Raw genomic sequence first — 22,819 nt, forward strand, 5'->3', positions numbered from 1 at the left:
CAGGCATCGGCACACACACCACACTGAACAAAGCACCGGGAAGAAGTGCAGGCACAAGTATTTTATTTGGCAATTTCAGTCTGACGTGAAGGGCAGAGTTTTCTGCTCCCTTCTCCAGTGTCTCCAGCCATCTTCTTATCCCCTTGGCTTGGCTCCTGGCTCCACACCCACAGAAGGAACCAAGGGCTGCAGTGCCCACAGCCCAGCTCAGGTGGGAGCCTCAGCTTGCAGCAGCAGAGCCTTGCGCCCTCTGTGGTGACTTGTCCAGCCACCCTGGGGTGGCACGTCCGGGAACCTCGCTCAGTGAGCTGAAGAATCCAAGAGCTGACTCCTCACGTATCTGGCAGACGAAGGAGGGTTCCAGAAGTGGTGGGGACACTGTGTAACAGAAAGACAAGACTGGAGCCAGCTGCCTCAGCCCGAGGGTGAAAACTCAGAATTTAATTTAGTACAGTGTCGTCCTGAGTCACACAAAGACTGAGAGAAACTGGGCTTCACTGAAGCATGACTTAGGGAAGCCAACCCTGGTCCCTGCAGTTTCCCAGGTCTCAGGACTAGACTCACCAGTCCACCAGCTGCGCCCCAATGAGGTCATGCACATGGTAGGCAAGACCTAGCCGCACTGCTGAAGGGACCCTGCGGCCCAGGAGCTCCGACAGGGGAAGCTCCCGGTACTTGGCCTTCCGCACCATGCTCAGTACAGCCTGGCGTCCTGGAGGAGAGGATCCAGGAAAAGGAAGAGGTGAGTCAAACATGGAGACCTAAGGACACCCCTAAAGACCCTGTCCAAAGGGCGTTGTTCAACCTGAGGTACCTTACCTTTAACAAAGCACTTAATGAATCTCCCAGCTCCGGGCACAGCCAGCCACCAGCTTCCAGCATCACGGACAGTGAGGACTCCAGCATTCACCAGGTGCCTGCAGGTGGTAGGCAGCCATGATGATGCCGCCTGGGCTTGGAGAACCCTCCCTTCCCAACCACTGATGCGTGGACACTGAGCTTCCAGAAACACAAGCAACCCAAGCAGGGATCCACTTACCCCGCTGGCTCCACCACTGCTGCCTGGGTGTCCTTCTGTACGTGTTGTCTGTGTAATGTGTGTGTGTGGTGTGTGTGCGCGCTCACATGTGTGCATACATGTATGTGCGTGTGTGAGTACATGTGTGTGTGCATGCATGTGTGTATGTGTGTGCGGGCATGTGTGTTCGTGTGAGTGTAGGTGCCGGCATGTGTTTATGTGCACGTGTGCATACATGTGTGTGCGTGTGTGTGCATGTGCATATGTGTGTGTGTGCATGTGTGCACATGTGCATATATGTGTGTGCAGGCATATGTGTGCGTGTACGCACGCGTATGTAGAGTATATTGTTCGAGCAGGTAAACAAGCATGTAGAAGCTACAAGTTTACATTAAGTATATGCAATAACTGTTGACTTTTAAGACATTTTTACATGTATTCGTGCTTGACTACATGTTTACCACATGCATACAGTACAGTGTCTGTGGTGGCCATCGAGGGTACTGGGTCCCCTGAAGTTGGAGTTAGAGACTGTTAAGAGCCATTTTGTGGGTGCTGGGAATTGAACTTGGGTCCTCTAGTAGAGCAGCCAGTGCTCTTAAACACCGGGCTATTTTTCCCTTTTATTTTTCAAGACAGGGTTTCTCTGTATAGCCCCAGCTATCCTGGACCTTGCTCTGTAGACCAGGCTAACCTCAAACTCTGAGATCCGTCTGCCTCTGGAGCACTGGGATGAAAGGTGTGCGCCACGCCTAGCTTGACCATCAGATCAGCAGACTTTCCCAAGCAAGCCGGCTCCCCAGTCCTCTTGGTAAAGACTGCTTGCTAATAAAACAGCGTCCTTGGGAAGCCCTCCCTGAGCGCAGCCCCCAAAATGTGCCTGAGGAGTGGGGGTCATCTCTGGGCTCACCATGACCTGTGAACTCTCCCCACTCGGCCCCCACTACTTCCTGGGGAGTTAGAAAGCAGGAGGCCAGCCGGGTGTGGCACTAACATCCTTCTGTCCTGAGACATTGCCTAGTACCTTCTCTTTAGAGGGGACCCTGCAGCCTTTGCCATTTTCTACTCTCAGAGCATCATCAGGCATGGCTCCGGCTAGGCCTCATGTTGGGCAAGCCTCTTCTGGCTCTTCTGATTTCTAGTCCAAGGCTCTCCCCAAGGCCTGCTCTCCTGCAGGGTGGAGTGCACTTCACTTTACTAAATAGAAACGCAGCTCACTCAGAAGGAAAAGCCCTGCCAGAGGCCTGACTGACTGACCCCACCACATCTCACGTGATCTCCGAGTCCCTGAAGCCGTAAGTCTGTGTCATCTGGTCCTGCTGGAAACTAAGGTCCCCACAGGCTGGGAGCACCGAGGCCAGGAACTTCTGCACCGCCCCAGCACATGGTCGGCCATCGCAGGCCTTGAGGACCTAGAACCAGGGTTGATGTCGGTGGCCAGCATGAGCCCATCCCCCACTGTGGCTCTCTTATCTCTGCCTCTCCTCTCCCTGGGTCCTTCTACTTCCCTCTTCCCTCCCCCATATCCCCCACACCTCACTCATTACCAGAGCTCTGTGCTCTCTATGAGGACGCGGGCTAGGGATAACGTTTCTGTCGTCAGTTATTTCTATGCCCAACTTCCTTCCCGAGACCACCACACTCATGCCCCACCCTCTCTCACATACCCTGGTCCTGTAGTCTTCAGTGAAGACAATTCCGTGGGCATCCAAGTCAAAGCCTAGCTGGATGACTCTGATCTCTCCCCGCTCTTGAAGCTCCTTCTGCTCCACAGAGATGAGAGCAGAAAGAGAAAGACAGGGTAAGCCAAGCAGCCGTGTTCTGAGCCCTGGGGCAGAGGGTTTGGTTGTGTGTGTGTGGTGTGTGCGTGTGTGCGTGTCTGTGTATGAGTGTGTGTGTGTGCGTGTGTGCGTGTCTGTGTATGAATGTGTGTGTATGTGTGTGTGTATGAGTGTGTGTATGAGTGTGTGTATGTGTGTGCGCGTTTGTGTGTGTGAAAGTGTGTATCTGTGTATGAGTGTGTGTGCATGTGTACATGTGTGTTTGTCTGTGCGTGTTTGTGTGTGTGTGAGTGTGTGTGTGTGGACACTCAGGTGACCATCAAGCAGCTGTTTCCGACCAGTCACCTACCCACCTCATGGCAGCCCAGCCTCATGAGCTGCTAACCAATCAATTGACATGTTTTCTAAGAGCAGACCCTTACCAGTCACTACAGTAAATAGTGATGCAGGGCCTGCCTTTAATCCCTGCACTTGTGGGGCAGAAGCAGCCTAGTCTACTGGCTAGCCAGAGCTACGCAGCGAGAGCTTGTTTCGAAAGGAAAAAACAAATAGTGATAAAGTCAGGTCCTGACCTGAAGACTCATCAGTCTAGACTTTGGGTGGAGGCGTGGGAGAAGCACTGGATAAAATCCTTCAATAAAATGGTGCCGCCCATGATGGCACATGCTTGTACACAGTACTGGATGGGGGAAGGCAGAACTTTGAGTCTGTGGCCAGCCTAGGGTATAAGATCCTGCCTAAAAGCCAAGCAGACAAACAAGTAAATAAAAACAACAAACACGAACAAACAAACAAACAAGCCAGGACTTCTGTGGGCAGCAAAACAACAAAGGCCAGAATGATAAAGGCGGTTCACCAAGTCTGATGACCTCGGCTCGGGTCCCGGGACACACATGCACTGCAGCATGTCTGCATGCTCCCACACACATAAAACACGGTCCCAGGACACACATGCACTGCAGCATGTCTGCATGCTCCCACACACATAAAACACAGATCCTGGAACACACATGCACTGCAGCATGTCTGCATGCTCCCACACACATAAAACACGGGTCCCGGGACACACATGCACTGCAGCATGTCTGCATGCTCCCACACACATAAAACACAGATCCCAGAACACACATGCACTGCAGCATGTCTGCATGCTCCCACACACATAAAACACATCTGTAAAAAAAAAAAAAAAATCTTTTTTAAGGGGCTGGAGAGATGGCTCAGCAGTTAAGAGACTGCTGCTCTTCCAGAGGATGCTAGTTCGATTCCTGGCATCCACATGACAGCTCACAACTGCCCGTAACTGCAGTTTCAGATCTGACCCTGTTCTGGTCTCTGAAGGCATTGGGCACACATGGGCACATGGACATACTTGTAAGCAGAACATCTGCTCACAGGGAAAAAAAAAAGTTGTCTTTTTTTAAAAAAAAAAGTTTCTCTTGCTCCCTTACCCTCTTCTCCCTCTCTCTCCATTCCCCTCCCGCCTCTCTCCACATGCTCATGGCCAGCCTCTACTCCACTCCTCTCCTCTCCTCCTCCCCCCCTTTCTCTTTCTCTACTCTCTCAATTCCCCTCCCCATGCCCTGAATAAACTCTATTCTATACTAAAAAAAAAAAAAAGTTTTAATTGTGCAAATAGCTGGGCACAGTGGCTTCCACCTTTGGTCCCAGCACTCAGGAGGCAGAGGCAGACAGATCTGTGAGTTCAAGGCCAGCCTGGTCTACAGAGTGAGTTCCAGGGCAGCCAGAGCTACAAAATGAGACCTTGTCTCAAAACAACAAAACATTTTTTTTTTTTTGCTCAAACATTAAAAAGCTCACAGGATCACAAGAATTACCTGGGCTGGAGAGATGGCTCAGCGGTTAAGAGCATTGTCTGCTCTTCCAGAGGTCCTGAGTTCAATTCCCAGCAACCACATGGTGGCTCACAACCATCTGTAATGGGATGCTCTCTTCTGAAGAGAACTACAGTGTAATAACATATAAATAAAATAAATAAATCTTTAAAAAAAAAAAAAAGAATTACCAGAGAGATCTATTACAGCAAGCAAAGACGTAGAGAGAAAGGAAACAGGGAGGGACATCTGCTGATCTGAGCAAATCTGCCCAGCACATGGCCAAAAATAACAGGGCACACAGGAAGCAAAACTCAGAAGACATGCGGCCTAGGACTGGATCTGTAATCAGACCAGAATGGCCACCGAAGGGAAGTGCTCCTCCTCAGGAAGAGCGGAGGGCGCATACACAGCACAGAACTGTGGGCTCTGTTTTGTTGTGCTTTTTGAGACACGGTTTCTCTGTCTCCCACACCGGACTCTAACTCGCAGGATCCGTCTGACTCCCAGAGTCCCAGAGTTACAGGTCCTGGTCAATTACAGTTTACTCATTAGGCATTTTAGGAAGAACTAGAAGACAGGTGTTTTAAGGTTCTTGACATGGGTAGATGATAAATGGAGGTACAGACGCTGACTTCTTTACCTTGGTCATTACATGTTGTAAGCACAGATGAAACGACCCCACCATACCCTAGCAAGACATACGACTACGTCGAGCTCAGAGGACTTAAAGCTTTTGAAAAACAAAGCCATGATGCTGCTAATGCTGACGTCAAAACCAAGATGAGGAGCTACCGCTAGGAAGTTCTGAAAGGACGCAGCAGGCTTAGGGCTGGTGGGACATTTCAGTGGGTTGGGTGGCCTGCTGCGGATCCCAAATGCCTGAGTCAGCTCCTGGGATCACGTGATGGGAGGAGAGAACTCAACCCCACAGTGCCCCCTGACTTCTACGAACTCGTGGTGGCATGTGCACATGCACGCATATAAATATAATTAATACAAATAGAATATTAGCTTGTGGCCCAAGCTGGCCTTAAGCTCACAGAGATCTGCCAGCCTTTACCTCTAGAGTGCTGGAGTTAAAGACGTATGGCACTACACATGGCCAAAAACAATAATAAAATAAAAAATAACCATAAAAAAAGATAAGAGGTGGGGTTGGGGATTTAGCTCAGTGGTAGAGCGCTTGCCCTAGCAAGCACAAGGCCCTGGGTTCGGTCCCCAGCTCTAAAAAAAAAAAAAAAAAAGATAAGAGGCCCCATCGTCCCAGTCAGTCACGGCGGAGCACTTAGGAGGCAGAGGCAGAGGCAGAGGCAGGTGGGTCTCTGTGAGATCAAGGGTAGCCTGGTCTACCGAGTGAGTTCCAGGCCATCTACTGCTACATAATAAGACCCTGTTTCAGAACCAAAACAAAACAAAAAGTCCCGGTAGGAGAGCTGAAACTGAGAAATGAAGTCAATGAACCAAGACTTCGGTGAGTGCGGGATGCATTAGTGCACTGAACGGAAGGCTTAATCTGGGGCTGGGGGGGCTGGGGGGGCTGGGGGCTGGGGCTGGGCAGCTGGGCGCTGGCTGAGTAATTCCCGCTCTTGCAGAGCACCCATGTTCAGCCCCCACATCCATCACAACCACCTGAAATGAGTAACTCCCCAGCTCCAGGGCCAAATCCCTTCTGGCATCTGAGGCTGTACACACTCATGCACACAAGCACATAGCTGCGACAATAAAATCACTTTTTCTAAACAGATTATTAATCTAAGACAATTATAAACCAATCAATACAGTAATAAAAGAGAGGCAAAAACTATTGAACACGGAAGTGTCTGAAGGGTTCCAAAGAGAAGACCCGACGTCTACTTGATTTGAGAGCCGGGAGAAGGCAAAGAGAGATAGAGAAATTTTTAAGAGCTGGGGACAGGGGTTGGGGATTTAGCTCAGTGGTAGAGCGCTTGCCTAGGAAGCACAAGGCCCTGGGTTGGTCCCCAGCTCTGAAAAAAAAGAACCAAAAAAAAAAAAAAAAAAAAAGAGCTGGGGACAGGGCTGAGGAAGTGACTCTGTTGACCCGAGTTCAACCCTACCCTTTTCACAGAAAGAACAGACTCCCTCCTCCCTCTAGCAGTCTTCTTACACACTTACACACACACACACACACACACACACACACACACACACACACACACACGAATAGCCAATAAAAATCCAAAAAGTGAGCTGAGAGCGGTGGCGCACGCCTTTCATCTCAGCACTTGGGAGGTGGACGCATCTCTGTGAGTTTGAGGCCAGCCTGGTCTATGGAGTGAGTTTCAGGAAACAACAAACAAAATAAATAAATAAAATACCCACACCTCAGGAGTATATAAATCCAATTCTCATAAATTCACAGAACAAGGGACTAAATAATCAGCAGAGGAAGAGAGAAACAGAGAGAGAGAGAGGAGAGAGAGAGAGAGAGAGAGAGATTGATTGATTGATTGATTCAATTACAGCCTCGGCTACAGAGAGATCAGTAAGGAAATAACATATTTTCACGTACACGTATATAACGTTTAGCAAAATAGGCCACATAATGCAAAACAAGCCTTTTATCGATTTCAAATGTGTGGGGTCATCTTGTGTATTCTCTGGCCACCGTGTCATGTGAGCTGGAAATTCAGTCAGAGTTCAGTGACGGGAGACTGGGAAGTGTGGTCCACAGTTCTTACCAACCCCCAGCCAAGGAGCACAGAGGAGGTGGGAGGGCGCCTCTAACTGACCACTGATGAAAATGCAATTAGGAAGCTAAGGTGAATTCATAAGCCATCAAAAATACGTTTGTCTCACAGGGATGAGTAAATTGGAACAGGCTCCTAACATAGGAACCTAGAGAAATGGGTTAACTATTGTTACAGACAACTTGGAATGATCTTTCAAACACCCAGCTAACTCAATAAGAAATGAATGGTGTTGTAGTGTGTTCTTCAGATGCTGGAATCAGGTAAGTGATGCATGGCAGGAAGCCTCGCTTGCCCAACATGCATAGGGCTCTGGGTTCGATGCCTGGCACCACCATCGACCACAAAGTGACGGGGTCTCTGTAGGTCACTGTGCCTTGAGAGCCACATGGGACCAATGCCCTTATGGCCAGTCCTCCGTCTCTTCTGCCGTTGAGGACACAGTAACAAGTCAGAGCCAACCCTCACCAGATGCTGAGCCAGCTGAGGCTTTGATCTTAGGTTCCCAGCTTCTACAGCTTTAAGAAATGAACTCGGGCTTGTCTAGCAAGCGCAAGGCCCTGGGTTCGGTCCCCAGCTCCGACAAAAAAGAAAAAAGAAGAAGAAGAAAAAAAAAAGAAATGAACTCTGTTCTTTCTGATGTAGACTAAACAGCCTCTGGCATTTTCTTATAGGGACATGGACAGACTGTAAGGCAAGCAGTATGATCTCACTGTCAAGGTAAAAAGGAATCATAAAATCAAGCTGTTCCTGGTGAAAATACGCATATATTGTTGGGAACGTGCCAAAGAAACTTAACTCTGAGTACTACCACTTCATTTGCAGGCGCCAGTTAATCATAGAGATAAAGTAAATCCAAGGTCCTGGGCCCTAGGAGAGTTGGGGATTTAATAATAGCTGGCCGGCTTCTGTTGTAAACGGCTTTCTGAGTCCAGACATCTCAGGGACAACTTCTCCATCTTGCTGGCAGGGTCAAACTAAGATCATGTTCCCAGGCCCCGGGACTAACTCCTATCCTGACTGACGAGAATTCCCTTGCTCAATCCCTTCTGTCAAAATATGATTACACGATGCTACAGCCCACGATGCTCCCCCTCTCTTCACAGTTTCATCCCTTAAATACGCAATACGACGCCCCTTCAGGGTTATACCTACTTCAGCTTCCAACTCTGTTCTTTTTTTTTTTTTTTTTTTCCGGAGCTGGGGACCGAACCCCGGGCCTTGCGCTTCCTAGGCAAACGCTGTACTCCAACTCTGTTCTGTATGGCTCAGAGACTGTTGTCCTGCTCTCAGTAATCAATAAACATTTTAATTATAATTGGGTTGAGTCTGCAGTCTTTGCCCTGGGGTCAGAAACAACATAACAATATAAACAAGATGGACGCTGAGAAGGAACTGCCAGAGTTAAAAGGAGCAGGGAGAGGCATTCACAGTGTTACGACCTTTCACTCAGGCAGTGGTCGGAGAGTTCCTGTGAAAGAGAGACTGAAATCTGCCCACTGGATTTGACTGGAAGGTGGATGTGATCCTTAGGCCTCATTGCCTAGGATCCTGTGAGGCACTCCTTCACAAATATTAAACACTGTACAACGTACACCACGGCCCTGGCTTTCAATCACCCTCTAAACTTGGTCACAAGGTTACAACACTCCTCTAGTCTCCCCAAGGATCTCATTTAGCCCTTATGCCTTCCCCTTGTGCACCACAGGGCCTAGAATGATCTGCAGCGTCAGAGCCCACTGTTCTCGTCCGTCTATTACCCGCCACTCAGTGTGCGCATCAGGCAAGTGGTTACTCGGTGCCTTGCTCCTCTAGTCAATCCACTAATCACTAACCACCGTTTGGAAAATCTGGGAGTTGACACTAGACTCATCTCTCTCCCTCAAGCTCTTTAACCGGTGACCTTCCGCACACCTTTGCTTCTCTAACAGCCATAACATGTCAGACGAAAGCCTGTGGGATGTGACATCTGCCTGCAGTTCCGAACAAAGCCCTGGGATTTGCTCTGCATCTGCTTTGGTCTAATGCCTGCTGATGGGCTGGCGGCTCCACTGAGGGTCTGAGTGACAGGGACTTGGCGAGTGCCCTTGAGGCTGAGGGTTGGGGAGATGGAGAGACACCGAAGGTCTCCAGGGCACTCCTCACCAGCTGCAGGTCGGCCACCGTCCTGTCCGGCAAGAGACTGTACACTTGGGTCCTCAGCGCGATGGGCGGCAGCGCGTCTTCGAACAGCCCCCGTGGGAACAGCTGCACGAGCTCCTCGATGGCCTCGCGTGCCGAACCTGTGGGGGAGCGAACGCTGGGTCAGGTCCGGGTGGAGAGCACGCAGAGAATCTGACGCCCGAGCCCCACGCCTGGGTTGTCATGGTTACCCACCCCGGGACCTTTTCCTCCTCCCCATCGTCTAAGGGTGGGTACGCTCTGGCCCGCCGCGCCCGGGTTGCCATGGTTACCTGCTTCTGCCCTTAGAGGATCCGCTCTCACGGGCCCCGGCACCCGCCGCCGCTTCACTCCAAAAACCTCAGACGCCAGGAGACGTCTCTTACGACTCATAGCCCGAATTTCAGGGTTCCGGGAAAGAACTCCTGAACATAGCGTCTTCCGGTGCAGAATGATGACGACAGGGCCTCTGGCTGGTCGTCTGAGTTTGATGACGAAGGCAGCCTCACTTCCGGCGCCCGGGCCGCTGCTGATTGGCTGCCGTCCAATCTGGGACGCGCGGCGGCGCGAGTCGCCGCCTGGGATCCTGCTCAGGTGCGGACCGACCTCGCCCCCTCCGGCCCTGAGGGCGGATGGTTGCGTCATCAAGAGCAACAACTCCACGTTTGCATCCCTGTCCGGCTTCTGAGGTGCTGCCCTGATGCTATAGCCTCGGGGAGGTGGAGCTTTGAGGTAACCTGGTCTTTACTCCAAACCCCAAACTCCTCGACCTCACCGCGTTTGAGTGTCCGTGGGTGGGAACGAGGCACCCGGCTCCTGACTGGGAAGGGGGAGTTGCTACACTCACACCCCGGACCTAGAAGCTCGCTCGGTCCTGGTCGGCTCTAAAACGGAAACGCTTCCTCTCAGGACCCCATGGAGCCCAGAGGGACCAAGAGAAAAGCTGAGAAGACAGAGGTGGCAAAGACTTGGAACAAATTACCGCGGTCGCTACCCTCACTGCGCACACAGCCTTCTCTGTACTCCGGACCCTTCCCTTTCTACCGGCGCCCTTCCGAACTGGGCTGCTTCTCCCTGGACGCACAGCGCCAGTACCACGGAGATGCCCGAGCCCTCCGCTACTACAGCCCACCACCCATCAACGGCCCAGGCCCAGACTTTGACCTCAGAGATGGATACCCTGACCGATACCAGCCCCGGGATGAGGAGGTCCGAGAGAGGTTGGACCATTTGCTGCGCTGGGTCCTGGAACACCGAAACCAGCTAGAGGGGTGAGCAAAGCCCAGCGCAGAAGCTGACCTGGTGACCCGTTTTTCTCTTCTGAAGTTGGGAGAGCCAAAGGGTCTTTAGTGGGGACTTTTGAGTCAACAGAGCTAAAGCTCGAGTTAGACCGTAAACCCCGAATTCTTCCCTCCCAGGGGTCCAGGCTGGCTGGCAGGGGCCACAGTGACATGGCGAGGTCACCTGACAAAATTGCTGACCACACCGTATGAGAGGCAAGAGGGCTGGCAGCTGGCAGCCTCCCGGTTCCAAGGGACACTGTATCTAAGTGAGGTGGAGACCCCGGCTGCTCGGGCCCAGAGGCTTGCAAGGCCCCCCCTCCTCCGGGAGCTCATGTACATGGGCTACAAGTTTGAGCAGTACATGTGTGCAGGTGAGAGTTGTCGCTGCCGTGCGGCCCGTCTCCCCTTCCGCAGAGGTCGAGAGCCCCTTCCCCTGCTGCTGGCTTCTCTTCTTGTGCAGACAAACCTGGAGGCTCCCCAGACCCTTCTGGGGAAGTTAACACCAACGTGGCCTTCTGCTCTGTGCTACGCAGCCGCCTGGGGAACCACCCTCTCCTATTCTCCGGGGAGGTAGACTGCCTAAACCCCCAGGCCCCTTGCACCCAGCCTCCCTCCTGCTACGTGGAGCTCAAGACGTCCAAGGAGATGCACAGCCCTGGCCAGTGGAGGAGCTTCTACAGGTTCTGGCCAGGGAGGACAGGAGGAGCCTAGACTGGAGGAGTCTGGAGGATAGACGCTGCCTGGAGGGGAGGGTAGAGGGTCCTGCTGACCCTTTTGCATCTCCCGTTAGGCACAAGCTGCTGAAATGGTGGGCTCAGTCATTCCTCCCGGGGGTCCCGTATGTTGTTGCCGGCTTCCGGAATCCAGAAGGTTTCGTCTGTTCCTTAAAGACCTTTCCTACCATGGAGATGTTTGAAAATGTCAGGGTAAGTAAGGCAAGGTTGTCAGAGCGGCCATGTTTCCCTACTCTGTGGCCCTTTGCCACCTGCCTTCCCCTCCTGCCACCCCATCTCCTGCCCCTTTGCCCCCTGCAGAATGACCAAGAAGGCTGGAATCCCTCCGTGTGCATGAACTTCTGTGCTGCCTTCCTTAGCTTTGCCCAGAGCACAGTCGTCCAGGACGATCCCAGGTAAGGCCTTCATGTTTGTGCACCACCCCCCTCTGGGTCCCAGCTCAGCCTCTGGCTTCACCCCACACCTCCATCTTCCCCCAGGCTTGTCCACCTCTTCTCCTGGGAGCCCGGTGGCCCTGTCACTGTGTCTGTCCATCGGGATGCACCCTATGCCTTCCTACCCTCCTGGTATGTGGAAGCTATGACCCAAGACCTCCCGTCACTCTCAAAGACTCCCTCCCCCAAGGACTGAGGACACAAATCTGGGTTCCGTGCAGACAATAAAGTCGTGTTTCTAAGTGGGTCTCTTGCTGCATCTGAATGGCGTCACCTGGCTCTAAGTCACCATACTCCAAGCACTCTGTTTGCTCTGTAGTTTTTGTTTTTATTTTTATATTTTTAAGTTTTTCAAAACATAGTTTCTTCATGTAGCCCTGGCTGTCCCGGAGCTAAGCTCTGTAGAGCAGGCTGGCCTCCGTCTCAGATCTGCCGGCTGTTACGCTTTTATCCACACATCCTTTACTGGGTATAGAGGCTGGCTGCGAAGACGATGTCCCTCCGGAGCAAGGTGGCTGCCGTCTCCATCTTGGCCCCTAGCACAGGCTCTCCTACCAAACGGGCCGCCCCTCGAAGTGAGCGGCACATCTCAGCCAGGCGCTGGATACAGCGGACAACCAAGCCTTCGGGGGTCCCCGAGAGCCCTGCCAACTCGGAGAAGGGCTGCGGGGAGCACAGTGAAGACAAATGTGCCCGGGCCGGGCGACCTCCCAGCCAGCCCCCTGCCGACCCAGGCACTTACCATACCGCGAGCCCACTCATAAACAACTTCCACCAGCCCAAAATTGAGCTCCCCCACAAACTCCTCCACCGTCTGGTTCAGGCCGCAGGCCACCTGCACCTCACCAATCCGCTTGGCCACAGCTTTGACGCGTTCTACCCCCTGCAGAGGAGGAAAGGAGGGTCAAGACCTCCAGTTTCAGGACCAGGAAGGCCCTGTTCAGCAGGAGGCCATGCACAGTGTGGGAGGCATTTACCAGGACTCAGGAGAGGGGTGGTAGCCCCTACCTGTTTGAGGGTGCTTGGCAGCTGATCCCCAGGGTCTCCGGGGCTCTGGCACACCAGACCAGAGAGCAGAGCTGCGATTTCCTCTGGTCGCAGAGCGCTCAGTGCATTGTCAAACATGAGTTCAGTGAGGAGCAGCTCGTGGCTGCTCATGGCGCAGGCCACCCGGCCCGCCAGCTTCACTGTGCCAGCCTCATCCACATAGCCCAGGGTCCGGAGCACCTGCACGGAATGGGGAGGGTTGGGGGACCTGCTGTCTCTGAGCTTTCCTCACACCCCCAGCCTGCCCTTTTACCTCTACACGCTGGTGGTACTCGGGGAGCAGCAACAGCGACTGGTCAGACAGGAGGAAGCGCAGCCTCTCCATCTCCTTCTGAATCTGCATTCGCTCCTGTAGCTTCACGTACTGAGAAAAGCCACAGCAGTGACCGTTGACCCCCCTCACCCTCACCCTCAGCAGGAGTGCACTGGGCTGAGGAAGGAGGAGCTGCCTCTCTTAGGAGCTACCTGGGCAGGAAACCGGGGGCTGTGTACACACTGAGCCCCTCGGATCAGCTCCTCCAGCTTCCGGGCCCGGAGCCCACCTTCTACCACTGCCACATCCTTCAGTTGCAGGTCGTTGATAGGGTCGAGGGTTGGGGGTCCTGCTGGATAGGCCTGGGCCAGACGCAGCAGCTCCTGAACAGCAGTGGTCACAGCCGCGAGGGGAGGGTCCTTCCTGAAGGGGACAGACTTTGTGAACTAAGCCAAGAGGCTTTCCCAGAGGAGCCTCCCTCAGGCTGAGGAAGTCCCTCCAACACCCCACTTCATGGTCCCTTTCTACGCTCTCATGGTACATTTCCCTTCCCTGGAGAAGTCCCCCTAAGTCTCTGACCTGAATTTCGGTTGCTGCCTCTTGCTGAAATCCTCAGAGATCTTCTCCCCATTCACCCGGAGCACCTTGGTAGAGATGGCAGCCACATCCCCCGGCTGGAGCTTGGCCACAGTGTGCTCGCAGGGCCCTGAAAAGCCAATTAGGTCAGGCTCCGCCATGGCTCTTGTTCACCAAGAAGCTGGGCACTGCCTGGCTCTCACCTCACCTTCAGGCAGGAACAACTTGAAGCCTACAAGGTCATCTGGGTGGGGCACATCTGGAGTGGCTGGCCCCTTGTCCCTTGGGTTCTCAGACACAGCAGGTTTATCACACAAGACCAAGGTTGTAAATACTCGGCTAGTGGAGTTTGAGGAGACCTATAGGAGGCAGAAAGTCCAGGACAAGCTTTGGGACACACACACACACAGCCCTTGAGCTGTGAAGCAGGGACTATGCCAAACAACAAAAGCAGCTTCTTGGGGGACAGGAACAGGGACAAAGTGGAAACAAGCAAAATTGAGCACACCAGAGTCACCGCAAGCCTGAGCCGACGGAGAGACAGTGCCAGGCCTCCCACTCTGGTGCCGACCCCTCATCCTCACCTGCAGGATCACACCCAGTGCATTGTGATGCTCTTCATTCTTCACAACCACCACCCTTCCCACTGACAGAGATTTCAGCCCGTTCACAGACTCCATGATGCGTCGCTGGAGAACAGGACAGGCACGGGGAGACGGGAGGATGTGACACCAGGACACTCAGACTAAGTTTAGGAGCACCAGTGTGACCCACTGTCCCTTCTCCCGCCTCTACATCCCCACTCACCCACCTGGATCATGTTCCGGGTCTCTGTCAGCTCCTCCGCCCAGCTGTAATACTCAGGCAGGTCAGCCAACTGACCAGTCACATCAGGCTCCTCCAAAGCCCCCAGCCTCTTGGTGAGGTCAGCCAGAGCCTGCTCATGGGCCTGAGTAGAAGTAGAGGATGCCAGCCCAGCCTCTACATCCTCCCCCACCCACTGGCCTCTGCATGCCTACCCTGTCCCAGCCTGCCTCTGTCTCACCAGCTTGCTATGGGGCTCACCCTGTCCTCACCTTGCTGTCCTTGCGGGAGGGGAACTCTGAGAAGCTCCTCTTCATCATGTCTTCCACTCTAAGGGCGTCCACCCGCAGCAGGTTGAGGATCATGGTATATGTGAGGCGGAACTGGGACTGAAGCTGTGATGGTTTCCCCTGGAAACAAGTCAGAAAGTCAGTGAGACCAAGTGAGAGACCTGTGCTCCCCAGCCTGTCCTCTGTGCTCCCCAGCCTGTCCTCTGTGCTCCCCAGCCTGTCCTCTGTGCTCCCCCAACCTGTCCTCTGTGATCCCCAGCCTGTCCTCTGGTCCCAGCTCTGCAGCCATGGAGCCTCAGCCAACACCCTGCTCACCTCTTCAGTGACTTAAGGGAATAAGATGAAAGACACGGGCTCTTAAGGTCCTCATCAGGCACTGTACCCACAGTGGCAATGGAAAAAAGGAGGTGGTCTCCTTCCCGGACTTGCTCACTTTTTTTTGTTTTTGTTTTTGTTTCTCAAGACAGTTTCTCTGGGTAGTTCTGGCTGTCCTGGAACCTCGCTCTGTAGACCAAGCTGTCCTCAAACTCACAGATCTTCCAAGTTCTGAGACTAAAGGCGTGTGCCACCACCGCGCAGTTGGACTTGATCACTTCTAACCTGACTTCTCCCAGGTAAAATGGAGACATCAGAAGAGAGACAGCTAGGCTGAAGGACTTCCACTCACCATCATCATGCGGTGTAGATCTGCCATCTCAGGCACTCGGCCCTTACAGAGAAGGATGACGGTGCCCGTGGGATCCAGGCCCCTCCGGCCCGCCCGGCCTGCCATCTGCACATACTCTCCAGGCAGCAGGTCCCGGAAGGTGGAGCCATCATGTTTGCGCATGGAGTCAAACACCACTGTCCTGGCTGGCATGTTTACCCCCATGGCAAAAGTCTCGGTGGCAAACAGGACCTGGGGCAGAGTTGGGAGAGACTGGATGAGCAAAGCACTTCTGTAGCCCAGCTCTGGCAGAGCTCACATGGCTGTAGCTGTGGGTTCTCTCTTCCACCCTCCCAACCCTCTAACATTGGGTAAGAGAGAAGGACAGGGGAAAGGAAAGAGATCCCCCAGTAAAGTCAGGGGTCGGAGAGGGGTGACATTATCCTCAGACTGCTTCCTGCTGATCGGGGGCATTGAGTTCCTTGGGACCAGTTTGGTCTCCGCCGTCAGAATATCTAATTTCTTCATGTTGTTTCTTTGCGCACAACCACTTAACAAATGGCAACCAACAACCACTGCCTCTCTCAGGGCTGAGCATTTGTCCACCCTCTGAAAAGACCCCAGAATTCCAACCTCACACAACAACTTAAACTGTCTGCAGCTAGCAAAACCACGCCTCTGGTGGAGCACGAGGCAAACCATAGTCAGCTGCTGCGGACAGTCCGAAGCAGCCCCACATCCCACACCTGGGATTAAAATAAAAACACATTTTTATAATTCTGTGTTGTTTTTTGTTTTTTTTCTCTTTTTTTTTTTCGGAGCTGGGGACCGAACCCAGGGCCTTGTGCTTGCTAGGCAAGCGCTCTACCACTGAGCTAAATCCCCAACCCCAATTCTGTGTTTTTCAAAGAAACCAAAATTCTGAAATTTTCACTACACGCCACTCTGGAGCCCGGACTCAGATCACTGTCTGCAGGACTTTGTTTACCCTCCAGGAAGACGCACTTCCTCATTCCTGTTATCAATCACTGATTGCCAGAGAGGCAGGCGATGTGTCTCTGTAAGGGGCGCCCCCAACATGTGCCTAGCCACTGTCCCAGTGAAGGGCACCCTGCCCCTTGACCAGCCTTTCACCCCTGGTGGAGGCTCGAGGTCTAAGCCCCGTCATCATAAACAGGACCGCAGAGAACAAGACGAATGCATGTGTCCCCTCACAAAGGTAGGATTCCTTTGTGTACTATACTAATCTGCATAAACAGTGCCAGGGCAGAACAGCAACAGTACTCAGATGCCAAACAGTGGTGAGCTGGCAACAGCCTACATCTGGCCACATGTGCAGTTAAACGCAGCCATCCTGAGCGCAGCTGTTTCCTGCCAGCATCTCTAACTATTCGTACTCTTCCTATGCTTGCCAGCTGTGGAGGTTTCTCCTCTCAGGTCCAGAGTTGTGTTGCATTATATACGTACATCCCTGTTTAAGGTTGAGGTGAGAAACCTAGAGTTCAAGCAGGGTTATGGAGCTGGGATTTGAACTCAGGTAGCCTGGATCCAGAACCCAGGTTGTTAACCACTGCACTGCCCTGCCTAAGTCCTGACCCTTCTACCCAGGGCCTCTTGCCCACCCCGCTCACCTTGACTAGGCCCCGGCTGAAAAGCATCTCCACAATCTCCTTAAGGATGGGCAGGATGCCGCTGTGGTGCACACCCAGGCCTCGGCGGAGGAGCTCCGACATGTGCAGGACCTGCGGGTGAGGAGGGAGGAGAGGGCAGTGGTCAGAGAAGGTGTAGAAGGAAGCTCTCAACAGGAAAGACGGGTCTCAGATCACCACATCCCTACCTATACCTACACAGATATACCTGGGGGAGCTGTCGGTCAGAGCCTCGGAGCCGGGCAAGACAGCGCTGCAGGAAGAGGTGGATCTCACTCTTCTCTGAGCTTGTTGTGAGGTCTAGGGAGGTGAGACCTGAAGCCTGTTCATCACAGCGGCCTCGGGAGAAGGTGAACACTACCACAGGCAACTGAGCCCGGGTCCGGAGGGAAGCCAGCAAGGCCAGGTACACCCCACGGTCCTGAGGGAGGCGGGCAGGAGATAGGGCTTATGGGGAGCTGGTGAAGTCATGTTCTAGTCAGGTTTACCTGGAGTAGGACACAGGCCTCAAGCCCAGCCTTTCCCCTCCCTGCAGGACCAGGGCTGAGAGAAGGGGATGGGGTGCAGCCTTTGGCAGACTGGGTGCTCCCAGCCCTCACCTGCGCAGGCCCACCCTGGTGTGTGGGCTGCTTGGCCCCGAAGGTCTGGGCGTGTTTGCTCATCCTCTCTTTCTTGGCCTCCACGGCAGCGTAGTACCTGAGCATAGGCAGGCTGTCGTGAGACCCCGCACCCCGCACAGGCCCAGCCAGCACTCCCAGCCGTGCTTACCCCTTGGTGTGGAAGGCCCCTCGGGAGTCCAGCAGAAGGAAGAGTTCGCCCTGTGTCTTGGGGCTGTTTCCTGTGAAGAGATAGTGCTCCAAGGGGACGGGACGGGCCACCGTGCTGATCACATAGATCTGCCGCCGCTTCAGCCTCCTAGACAGACGGACGGATGAGGGAGAGGGCAGTTTCCTCTGAGGCCCAGAGTGAGGGGTCATGAGCTGCAACTCCATCCCCACTTCTGCTCCCACTGGTTCAAGGCCCGACCTCTGCCCTGCCCGTTCCTCACTCAGGACCATGAGCGTGCCTGTCCTTGCCCAGAAGAACGGCTCCCACCATCCCATCTCAGCAAACAAAAACTGTTCTGGGCCCCAAGGGGACTCAACAGCCATCCAGGTGGGGCTGTTTCTGGCTCCATACCCTGACCCCTCTCCTCACTGAGCTCCCCAACCCCAAGTGAGGAACATCACAGTCCTCATCCCTTGAGCACCCAGGATACAGGTCTCACCCGATCCAGTCAGCAAACTCCAGGGCGTTGGGGACGGTGGCACTCAGCAGGATGATGGAGACATGCTCAGGGAGCATAATGAGCACCTCCTCCCACACGACCCCACGCTGCACACATGGGAGGCAGGTCAGTCGGGGGGAGAGCCTCACGTGGGGGCAGACAGTAAGGCAAGGCCCACAGAAGACCATGCTCACCCAGCGCTCACCTCAGCATCATTGATATAGTGGACTTCATCAAAAATGACCCACTCCAGGTCTCGGATGACGTCTGAGCCACTGTACAGCATGGAGCTGGGGAGGGGAAGCTCAGACTGAGCCCCAGGCTTCTGCAGGGAGGCTCACTCCACACCCAAAGCCCCCAGGGAGACAGAGCCCTCGCTCACCGAAGGATCTCCGTGGTCATGATGAGGCAGGAGGCCTCTGGGTGCAGCTGCACATCCCCCGTGAGCAGTCCCACATCCCCGAATGTGTTTCGGAAGTCCCGAAACTTCTGGTTGCTCAGGGCTTTGATAGGAGAAGTGTAGATGGTACTAGAGATGGGGTGTAAAGTCAGCAGTCTTTCCTCACAGACTCACAGGTGGGGTGCCCTGCCTTCCACGTGGAGCCCTCCCAAGGCTCATGTCCTGTAACACTAATGAACCTCGAATCCTCCTTCGACACCATCCCTTCCTAAATTAGCCCAGGTCTCCTCTCCGCCCCTCTTCTCTGCTAGACTTTTCACTTCTCTTGGAACCCCATCTCAGCCTCTCCTGAACCTCACGGCCTCAGGGTAAGGCAAGGGTGGCAGGAGAGGCGAGGCGCAGGAAGGATGCAGGAGGAAGGCGGGCAGACTGATGGCGGGCAGGCCGAGGAGGCGTGTGTACCGGGTCATGTGTTTCTGGGCCAGGGCAATGGCATACTCGGCCACCACCGTCTTCCCAGCGGACGTGTGAGCCGCAACAAAGACAGAGTCGTGCTGCTCCAAGTGCAAGATGGCCTGCTTCTGAAACACATCTGGCTCGAACGCCCACTGTGGGAAAGAAACGGACAAGGCTGCAGGGAGACAGCCTCTCTGCCCCCTGGTAGGCATGCAGGGTAAAGAGGAAAAGGCCAGTGTAGGGCTGGGACCGAGAGGCGAGACAGGCCTGGAAGGTATGTGGCCTCGGGCAGAGAGAGAGGGCAAGGCTGGGCTCAGCTGAGGGGCATGGCCAGGTCCACCCAGAGGTGGATGAAGCCTGGGCACAGTACCTGGAAGGCCGGCTGAGGGATGAGACGGTAAAAATCACCCACGGGGGAGGTGACGTCCACAGGCACAGCCCACTGTTCCTGAGGTGGAGGTTTGAGGGGCTCCAGGGTGGATACGACTGTGGAAGCTTCCTGGAGAGGTCGGGTAGGAGGGACAGAGGTAGAGCCAGAGAGCTCACCTGCCTCTCACGCCCCAGAGGGATCTCACTGTCGCCTCCAACCCAACCCAGACACCAGAGCCCCTCCACCACTGGTAACTACCAACCTTCAACACTAGGTCCTCCAAGCTGCTTGCCCGGACCAGGGGAGTGCTGGAGGGAGAGGCTGAGGCCGCATCCCCTCTAGGACCTCCTGCTGCCTCTCCCTCACCCTCATCACCTCCACTCAGATCCAGAGGCTCCAGCAGACGGCTGAGGCTGAGCAAACCTGGCACAGGAGCTGGGTGATCTGAGGAACAATAGTCACCCTGTCACAATTCACACATCTGCGGGAGCAGGGCGCCCCTACAAACCCTTCCCCACCTCACCTTTGGGGGCAAAATCCACCCCTTTCTTGAAGCCGGGTGGGACGGTGAGAAGATCTGAAGGATGAGAACAGAGAGGCGGCATCGGCCACTGCAGCAGCATGGGTCGCTCGCTGGCCAGCCACTTTGCAAACTATACACCGTGTGACAAAGACATTCACAGTACTCTGCCCGTGTGCATGGCGGCGTGGCCGTTTTTTTTTTTTAAAGAACTACTAGGGAGGACACCTTTTTCCTTGGGGGTAAGAAGGATCCTCTCCCCGATTTGGAAAAGTATAGGAAGCCCAGCAGCAGCCGTGGGCCACTTCACCTTTCTCAAAGTCTATCTCCTCCTCGGCTTCCTCCCGAGTACTCAGATCAGTTATGCTGGGCTCGTCCATCCCACCTGGGGAAATAAGAGGCTTCTGTATCAGCAGGGACCCATTCCCTAGACACAGAGGTTCCCCCTTGTACCGCCGACTTACCCGGCCAGAAAGGGTACTGTGTCGGATTGCCCCATAGCGACTGGGAGGCTGGCCCTGGAGGCCGGCGAAGGGACAAGGAGGTGGTGGCCGACAGGTTCGTGTTCTCCAGCAGGACCTGAGACAAGCGGTTGGACAACCAGTGAGACCAAGACCTGACCCTTTTTCCCAATTCCATTTCTTGTGGTCTCTGACCTCTCTCTCACCTCCTTATAGCCCAGTATATGGCCTGTGGTTGGGTGTCTCTGGGCCTGAAGGTCGGATGGGACTGGAGTCCCCAGAGCAGCCAGAAGCGACCAGGGATCTGTCTTCCTCTGCCATTTTCTGGAGAGAAGGAAAGGAATTTTGGAGTCCGATTTCTCCCTATCCCCTGCTTCCTTCCATTCGTCCATCTCCCCGGTCTGGGCCACTGCAGGCTTCTCACCGAGCTGAGTGCTCCACACCGTGTAGAGGAAGCCAGGCCGGAGACGACAGAAACAACTGCTCTGCTTCCTGGCACAGATCTGGGGCACAGGGAGGGAGGCCATGGGGAAGCTGGGACAAGGGAGAGATGAGAAGTGTTAGGTTAGGAAAGGATAAAGGGTAGACAAAAGAGGTGATGGAATTTGTGTTTAGAGCCAACGGTAGATGTCCCCAGCTGAAGCACCTGGCTTACCAACTAATGTAAATTGTGAATTTCAGACACACACAGGCCAGACACAGCGATAGGCATTCTCATTTTGAGTGAGGCAGGATCTCATGAAACCCAGGAACTCATGAAACCCCCTCAAGAGAGGGGGTGATAAGCATGTGCTACCATACTCGACCATCGTGCAGGCTGGGGATCAAACCCAGGGCTTTGTGTATGCTGAGTGAGGGCTATATGCTCAGCTGAGGACTGGTGCTTTAGAAACCTTATTATTTGTATGTGTTGCTATGCGTAGATATGTGTGTAATGTGTGGATATGGGTACACACACGCACACGGGGCAGTCAGAAGACAACATTGCGAAGTTGGGAAGTTGGTCCCGTTTCGTCAAGATTGCATGGGTAAGCGCTTTAATCTGCTAAGCCAGTGGGTCTCAACCTTCCTAATGCTGCTACCTTTTAATGCACCAGTTCCTCCTGTTGTGGTGACTCCAAACCATAAAATAATTTCGTTGCTACTTATTAACTGTAATTTTGCTACTTTTGTGAACCGTAATGTAAAACGTCTGATGTACCGGATATCTGATGTGACCCCTGGAAAAGGGTCATCCCACCCCCAAATGGGTTGAGAATCTCTAGGCTAAGTCACCCAGCCGGTCTTAAATTCTCTGCTTCTTCTCTTTCTGTTTTTGGAGATGAGGTCCCACTACGTAGCCCTGGCTGGCCTGGAACTTGGTATGTAGATCAAACTGGCCTCCAGTTCAAGAGATGTGCCTGCCTCTGCCTCCCATGTGCTGGGATTAAAGGTGTTAGCCACATCCTTCAGATTCAGGAGCTTAAAAGCCGAGGTGTGTAGACAGAAGCGACCTCCAAGGAGGAAAGATACACTTGAAGGGGGCAACCCTGAGAGCTGGTGTCTCCAGCACTCCCTGGAGCACGCCCTTCAGGAGCTCCAGTAGGGTGTGATCTGTCCGGCATGAGCCAGAGGCGTGGGAGGGGGCAGAGAGGAGATGACAGTGTCCAAGTGTCAAGCTACATCCTCCTGTGAGCAGGGTGGAGTTTCTTTTAGGCCCACAGGTCAAAGGTGAGAGTCAAAAGTCACTCACAGTACTCTCTGGAGGCCCTGGCACGTTTAGCAGCTCCCAACGGCCAGTGCACCCCACTTCCAGAGCTCGAAGGGGCAGGTTCAGGGGGTCTGGGGGAGGCAGCACTACGGAGGAAAGGTCACAGGTTAAAAGCCAAAAGTCACTCCTGTCTACTATTCCGTTCTGCTCCCCTCCCCTCCCCCTCACCGAGTCGCTCGGTCTCCATCATCCTGGAGCCGCGGCAGCTGCTGGGCAGCCCGGAAACTCAAGAGTAACCGCGGAGTCGGCCCCGCCCCGAGAAGGGCGGAAGTTGAAATGACTTCCGACACGCCCCCTCCTCCACCACTCCCCGCCGGGAGCGTGGGCGAGCGCGGCGCCGAAGCCGGACTCGGTGCCGGGCAAGGCCGGGCGGA

The 22,819-nt window shown here is 54.0% G+C and overlaps 3 protein-coding genes across 3 annotated transcripts; 1 reads left to right on the top strand and 2 right to left on the bottom strand.

Moving 5' to 3' along the window:
- Positions 1-172: 172 nt before the first annotated feature.
- Stk19 (serine/threonine kinase 19) lies at positions 173-9,962 on the bottom strand. The gene is made up of 7 exons (XM_032888287.1): positions 9,799-9,962; positions 9,491-9,627; positions 2,686-2,781; positions 2,291-2,430; positions 820-917; positions 565-712; positions 173-378 (listed from the first exon to the last, which is right to left on the bottom strand). The coding sequence occupies exons 1-7, from the start codon at positions 9,896-9,898 to the stop codon at positions 333-335; spliced, it is 765 nt and encodes a 254-aa protein (XP_032744178.1). The 5' UTR covers positions 9,899-9,962; the 3' UTR covers positions 173-332.
- A 97-nt stretch (positions 9,963-10,059) lies between these two features.
- On the top strand, positions 10,060-12,198 carry Dxo (decapping exoribonuclease). The gene is made up of 7 exons (XM_032888906.1): positions 10,060-10,237; positions 10,415-10,776; positions 10,924-11,159; positions 11,249-11,468; positions 11,579-11,714; positions 11,823-11,917; positions 12,002-12,198. The coding sequence occupies exons 2-7, from the start codon at positions 10,421-10,423 to the stop codon at positions 12,150-12,152; spliced, it is 1,194 nt and encodes a 397-aa protein (XP_032744797.1). The 5' UTR covers positions 10,060-10,237; positions 10,415-10,420; the 3' UTR covers positions 12,153-12,198.
- A 98-nt stretch (positions 12,199-12,296) lies between these two features.
- On the bottom strand, positions 12,297-22,724 carry Skiv2l (Ski2 like RNA helicase). The gene is made up of 28 exons (XM_032888912.1): positions 22,614-22,724; positions 22,428-22,531; positions 21,120-21,229; positions 20,902-21,019; positions 20,699-20,813; positions 20,545-20,619; positions 20,238-20,291; positions 19,977-20,158; positions 19,715-19,843; positions 19,351-19,496; positions 18,871-19,017; positions 18,694-18,778; positions 18,489-18,595; positions 17,990-18,136; positions 17,821-17,917; positions 17,430-17,642; positions 17,204-17,314; positions 15,594-15,824; positions 14,909-15,046; positions 14,644-14,781; positions 14,417-14,521; positions 14,041-14,191; positions 13,836-13,962; positions 13,469-13,679; positions 13,257-13,367; positions 12,965-13,183; positions 12,699-12,839; positions 12,297-12,619 (listed from the first exon to the last, which is right to left on the bottom strand). The coding sequence occupies exons 1-28, from the start codon at positions 22,633-22,635 to the stop codon at positions 12,419-12,421; spliced, it is 3,735 nt and encodes a 1,244-aa protein (XP_032744803.1). The 5' UTR covers positions 22,636-22,724; the 3' UTR covers positions 12,297-12,418.
- Between the last annotated feature and the right edge of the window lie 95 nt (positions 22,725-22,819).

This window comes from Rattus rattus, chromosome 18 (genome assembly GCF_011064425.1).
Source record: "Rattus rattus isolate New Zealand chromosome 18, Rrattus_CSIRO_v1, whole genome shotgun sequence".
Lineage (NCBI taxonomy): Eukaryota > Metazoa > Chordata > Mammalia > Rodentia > Muridae > Rattus > Rattus rattus.